Source organism: Phalacrocorax aristotelis, chromosome 7, assembly GCF_949628215.1.
Source record: "Phalacrocorax aristotelis chromosome 7, bGulAri2.1, whole genome shotgun sequence".
Lineage (NCBI taxonomy): Eukaryota > Metazoa > Chordata > Aves > Suliformes > Phalacrocoracidae > Phalacrocorax > Phalacrocorax aristotelis.
This window is the reverse complement of record NC_134282.1, coordinates 21349726-21356004: the sequence shown is the minus strand read 5'-3', so window position 1 is coordinate 21356004 and position 6279 is coordinate 21349726. Positions and strand designations below refer to the sequence as shown.

The 6279-nt window shown below is 49.3% G+C and overlaps 1 protein-coding gene across 2 annotated transcripts in view; it reads left to right on the top strand.

Annotated features, from left to right (window-relative positions):
- Positions 1-214: 214 nt before the first annotated feature.
- Positions 215-6279, top strand: part of SGPP2 (sphingosine-1-phosphate phosphatase 2) — a 39159-nt gene continuing 33094 nt past the window's right edge. The window contains exon 1 of one of the 2 annotated variants that reach the window (XM_075099235.1): positions 215-542. In XM_075099235.1, the coding sequence (XP_074955336.1) occupies positions 321-542 (222 nt within the window). In that variant the 5' untranslated portion in view covers positions 215-320. Of the gene's footprint in view, positions 543-3724; positions 3794-6279 lie in introns of those variants that run through there. The other variant, XM_075099236.1, reaches the window with a different exon arrangement.

Sequence of the window (6279 nt, the reverse complement as noted above, 5' to 3'; positions counted from 1 at the left end):
GTTTATCTTTAGGTTAGGAAAGTGGGCTGGCTTTATATCCAGGTAGATTATATCAATTTTTTTATCAGGGTTGTCATGGGAGGAAAAATGACAAAAAAGAGGAACTTGCTGAATTTCCTACTGCCGCCGGGTGGGACAACGAGGGGGGCGCACGGCCCGGCCGGCAGGGGACGCTCCGGGGCGGGGGCGTGGCGTGGCGCACCTGGCGGGCGGGGCGTGGCGGGGCGTGGCGCGGCGCACCTGGCGGGACGGGACGCACCTGCCCGCTGCCCCGCAGCCGCCGGGGCGCGGCGCGGAACGGAGCGGAGGCTGTCGGTAGCATGGCCCGCCTGCTGGGCACCCTGCGCAGCTCCCAGCCCGTGGCGCGCTTCCAGCGCTGCTGCGGGCTCTTCCCCGCAGGCGAAGAAGGCGGCGGTGGCGGCGACCCCGCGGAGGGGACCCGGGACCGCGGCGCCTGCAACGGCGTGAGCTCGCAGCGCCGCCCGGCAGCCGCCGGCCGCGGCCCCCCCCGCAACGGGGCGCGGAGCGGCCGCGGCCCGCAGGTGAGTGCGGAGCGGGGGGCGGCCGGGCCCGGCCGTGACTCAGCACAGCCGCCCCCCGCGGCCATGCGCGCCGGGGCTCCCCGTGTGCCCTCCCGCCCCATCCCGCCGCCTGCCCGGGCGCGGGGCCGGGAGGGGGGGGATGGAGGGGCTGGGCTGCGAGGGGCGCCGGTGCGGGGCAGCGCTGCGCGGGGGCCGCCGCCCGGCGCCATCCCGGCCCCGCCGGGGAGGCATTTCTGGGCTTCTCCGCTTACACCCCGCCGTCGCTGGCGCCCCCGAAATGAGATGCTCGGTGCGGGAGCGGCTCTGCCTGCCGCGGTGCCCGCAGGAGCTCTGCAGCAGCGCCGCCTCACCCTGGGACGCACGTTTTCCCGGGGCAGCGGCTGGGAGCAGGAGCCCGTGTCGCGTGGATCCCTCTGCATCCGCGGGCGCTCCTGCCGTGGTGCCCCGCTCACCCGCGGCTCGCTGCCGGCCTCCCGCGGGGTGAGGCCGGGGCAGGCGGGGAGCTCTGCCCGTAGCTCAGCCGCCGCGGCTGCCCGGGCCTGCGCCAGCTCCCTTCTGCGCGTTGCAGCCGCGGCGCCGGTAGCGCTGGGCTCCGCGCTTCCCCGGCCAAGCAGGTCACGGCGTTTTATGGCGCGGTCTGTAATTCGCGTGTGTTTCTGAAGGGAACAGGGAAGGGCATGACGCAACAGCTGTGTACAGGTTGGATGACCTGCTTTTTCTCTGACTGTAATGACTTTAATTCATTAGCACATCACTTCGTAGTGCCTTCTGGAAAGGATGTGTGATAATGGTCTTCCAAATTCTACCTGTAAAGTAAACACGGGCCAGCCATGTATGCCACAACTCTGCCGCTTCTCCCATACTATTTTACCTTTCCCTGACCTACATCTAGTTGCTTGGTTTCCCATTTTAAGCACCTAAAATTCTTCATCTGTTTGACTCTTTCTCAGTTAAAAAAAATCAGGAAAATTGGGGTAGTTCTTCAGTCTATTTGCTTCTGAACTACGGGACACTTTCAGTAAATTATGCAGATAACTCACTAAAAGATTTCTTTTCACTACTTGCTTTTGAAAAGTGACAGGATTAACATAACAGTATTAATACTAAAATCCTATCCAAGTTAGTGCTCCATGAATGGAGCCATTCACTTCACCAGGAGCAACTGGTTTGGGTTTCACAAAATAAGAAACAACTACCTTTACTGAAGGGTGAGTATGTCCTGGGTAGTAATTCATGACACCTGGACATAAAAGTGGAAGAGTTTGTTTCCACATAATTTGGACATTCACTTCTGAAATCTGTGAAAGGTGGGTTCAAATCCAAAGAAAATGGAGACGGGAGTAATGGCTTTGCCGATGTTTCATTTAAGTGCTAGAGTTATAAAGACAGGCTCTTGCTGCCTCTGTGAAAATCCATTTATACAAAGAGGGTCTTCTGCAACCCACCAGGAGATGCTGAAAGTGAATTTGGATCTTCCTTATGCCAAAAAACATACTCACCGCTCTGTTGCGAAGTGAATGGGAGTTGCCTTGATGTACCTGCAAAGAGGTGGAGGAGTCTAATGCAGATAGCAAAGTCTGGCCATAAGCTCCCTATGGGTAGTGGTGTTTTCTTGCTCTCGGCTGCAGGCATTTGCAGAAAGGTGCTGAAGCACTGCCCCTGAAGCTCACTGCTGGTGACCTTGGATGGCTATGTGCTCAGCTCGAGCATCCCTTTCTCAAGTTTGGGGCTTTCAAAGTCTGTTATCAGGATGGAAGTTTTCTATGAGATTATATTACTTTGCCTTTGCTGTCGCAATGCAGTAGTCTTAAAAGCTTTTTGAATGATCAGTAGGTTATACCTGTGAAAACAGAATATATAATTAAGTACTTGAGTGAAGAAGATGTGAATGGTTGGCCAGATGCTGGGGCTGCCGCAGCTCCATCTCCGTAGGACATTCCCCTGTCTTCTGTGCCAGCTCTCAGGCCCCTGCATCTGATGTGGGCTGGATGGTGTGCTGAAATGGCCCAGTTTGAGGGACTCCGGCGAAAGCTGATGGTGATGGACACACCTGGTACGGATAGATGCTGTACTGCCTGGAGAGAAGGGGAGATTCCTCAGGAGGGTAATGAGACAGGACAGCCCATGATCTGGGAGAAGGATGCCTTTAATTAGCTGCATGCATTTATTGCTGTAAGTGCTACTTATGATGCATCAGTGTCTTTTATGTATAACCTGCAGACTATATTTGGGTTGTGTGTGGGTTTTTTTGGTTTTGGGATTTTTTAAAGTCAGAAGGCCTCATGACAGTGGTCAGCAGCACAATGAGGGGCTGTATTTCTGAATCTTTGTAATTCAGTCCTGTCTGCCCCACAGGCGCTGCCCTGAGATGATGAGACAAGGAATGAAATGCTTAGGTGTGACAGCAAGAGCTCTGTGTGTTTCTTAAATATTAAATCAGTTGCTTAGCCCATGTTCTTGATGTTCCCTTGGTTACCAGATAAGTTAGAAAAACTTTTTAATACTTCAGATGAAAACTCAGGTATCTGAGGGTGATACAAAATGGTGCTAGTCCAACACCCTGGCTGGACTTAGGCCCTGGCTCAGACTTCATATTGAACCCATGGGCTTTTAGTAAAAGAACTGTTGGGTTTTATTACTATGGAAGACAAGACAGTAATTTCTTGTAATTATCTTGTCTATAGCTAGTACTTCTTTGTTTTCTGTGCTCCTTTCTAATATCGGTTTGTTTTGCAGGGAATTTCTTTCTGAAACTGCTTGGAAGATATATTTTCCTGATGCTCTGTATGAAGTCCTTAAGTTGCACCCTTAATAATACTGAAGATTTGTTCAGGGTTTTAGTGAGTGGCCAAATAAATGTTACATATATTTAAAAAGTAGAACTCTGCTTATCTGTAACGTCCTGATGGACTTTTGCTCTGAAAATTGGTAGCCTGAATTAGAGGGAACCAAGGGGGGGAAAAGCCCCACAAAATCTCTTATTCAAAGTTCTCTGTAGGGGGTTGTTTTTCTCCACTCTTCCTTTTCCCAGATGCTTTATCATCTCTTCAGATCTATCTTTCTGCCTTTGAAAGAGTACAGTTCTTATTTACTCTGTAGTTATACCTTAACTGTCAGAACTGCTCCAAACTGGTGCAATGTTTACAAACTGGCTGATCACGTTTAGTGATTGTATAGTTCTTACTCGTGCCTTAGGTGAGGAGACTAATAACCAGGATAACAGCAAGGTGATGGTAACAGAAACAGAAAAGGTAAGTAAAAACTGCACATCCATCTCAGATGTATTGCAGTCCCCAAAAATGTAGTTAATTACTGACAAGACATAGATGACAGCACTGCTTTTGCTGTCAAAGGATGTCTGGTAACTTGAAGTAGACTTGCTCTAGAGCGTGAGTCAGTGTCTCTCTTCTGTGGCATTCCCTTTCAATAGATTTTTGCATCAGCCTCAGAGTCTTGCTTTTCCTTTTTAAATCATATTACTATTACTGTCTTACTTGGTTTCATGTTGTGTCCCTTTCCATGGAGCACTAAGTGGACAGTAGCTGTGGTAGGTTCAGCAGGTGAGGCAAACCCTTGTGAGAAAAGCCCACGAGCACCATGAGGAGAGCTGGCAGCAAGGCATTTATGCCTCAAGCGCTAGCAGTTTGTCCTCCTAGAGAATATAACTAAACTTCTGGAAGTTCCTCAGTTTGGAGCTGCAGCTAGAGAAACATGAGATCCAGTTTCTTATTTTGATGGGCTGAGCGTGAGGCTCGCATTCCTCAGCATCACTCCCGGTGCTCTGGTACTTCGTGTTCAGCTCTCCCCTACGTAGTGTGGTGGCCAAGGAAGCTTGCCAGCCCTGTACATGTCCAATTTTCATTTTAAGGTTCCCAAGGAAAGCAGCTGGTAAAGGATGTTGTTAGCATGTATGAATAATACGGTTTCATCAGATGGTTTTTGGCCAGCCCTCTGAGTGATGGTCCTTTGGAAGATGACGATACAATTGTATCCAAGATTCAAGCAGTGTGTGGTAACCCAGTGATGCTAATAAAACTTTGTGAGACTTCACTTGCTGATTGTAATAGGTATCCTGTGGGGTGCTTGCTGCTGAGGAAGCTGCTGCTGGTGGTGCAGGGGGCATGTGAGGGGCTACACCAGGAGACTGAGTCCTTACGCTGATGATTAGGTGCTTTGTGACTCAGCGCTTCCTGGCTCACAGCCTGAGTCATCTTTGGAGGCTACTGGACCTTATAGTGAGGAGCTTTCAGGATCCTAGGATTAATTCCAGTGCTTGGAGGTGAGCCACTTACTGTTTTATAATTCTGCTGAATGTCTTAGGCCATTAGTTCAGGTATCAACCAGAAGAATAAAAGCTCATCTGCTCTCATTTTTCTCGTTTAGATCTCTGGAGAACAGGGGTAGGTTTGATGGGTGAGGAGCCAGAGAAAATCGGTTCTCCCTGCAAAGCCGATTTTTTTACCTCATTTATATACTCTGCAGGAAATATTTATGGGTCATCTGGGCAATGGAAGGTGACTATTGACTGCTATGGCAAATAAATCCAACGTCTAAAATGTACAGGTAGCGTTGGCTAAACCATGAGATTTTTATTTTAAATGGCTATTCTGGTTCCTGCTTTATAGGGCTTCACATCAGTTCAGTACAGTTAGCACCTTTAGCTTATTTTTCCAAGGTAAACTGCCATTGGTCTAGCTTTAGAGGTACATGAATGCTTCAATATAGGGTTATATTGCTAATTTATTACTATTTTATTTTATTACTGTATTTGTTAATATTTATTACTAGATTAAAAAAAAAAAGTTTAATCTTTCCTTTTGAAGACAATTGGCTGTTGCAAACTACTGCTAATAGAGTTCCCTGAGCCTGCCAGTTCTGGCACACATGAAGCTGTGTGGTCCTTCTGTAACAGCAGACCAGGCTGTTGTTATGCCTTAGCTTGACTTGACATAATTGTAACTGCTTACTTATGCTAACCAGTTTAATTAGATGTATTGCCTTAAGTGTTCCCTATTGACATTTCTCTGTGCAAAGGGAGAGCGTTGAGATACTGTCTTTTCCAGAAGAGTGTCAGACACCTCAGTCATGCCACAAAGACTGAATGTTTGCATGGGAAAGAGCTCAGAGGCATTAGCAGTGAGGAACCTGTTCCCTGACAAATATAAGGCCCATGGACCAGGATGTATAGCATGAAGCAGAGGAGAGAATAAGCAAAATACAAGGTGTCTAGGGAGAAAGGGGATATGTATGGCAGGGCTGCTGTGATGCCAATGTCACCCCTACCTGTGAGGTGCCAGGGTGAATAGTGAACTGGCACAGATTGAAGCATTAAACCTTGCAAGCACATGCCGAACTGTACCAGCAGTACTGTGCCAAGCAGTGCTGGTGCATGGAGGCTGCTAGGGTGCCAAGGGAGCTTCAGCCACAGTTACTTCTTCAGTGGCATAAGAGATCCTGGCCATCTGCTTGAACAGTGCTTGTTGGTGATATCAGGTCACCAGTTGGTCTCCTTGTGTGTTTCACCATCAGAAACAGAGCTGACATAGCCATGGCCTGCACTAACTGCAACTGATAATGAGCCAGCAAGTGAATTGAGAACATCTTATGGCTCTCATCACCAGGGGCTGGCTGGCTGCTGAGGTGTCCTCCAGTATGCCTCTCTACAGTCACAGCTGCAATTTGAACACCATGTCCCTTCCTGTTTACAGTGGTCTCCACCTTCCAGGAGCACATCTAC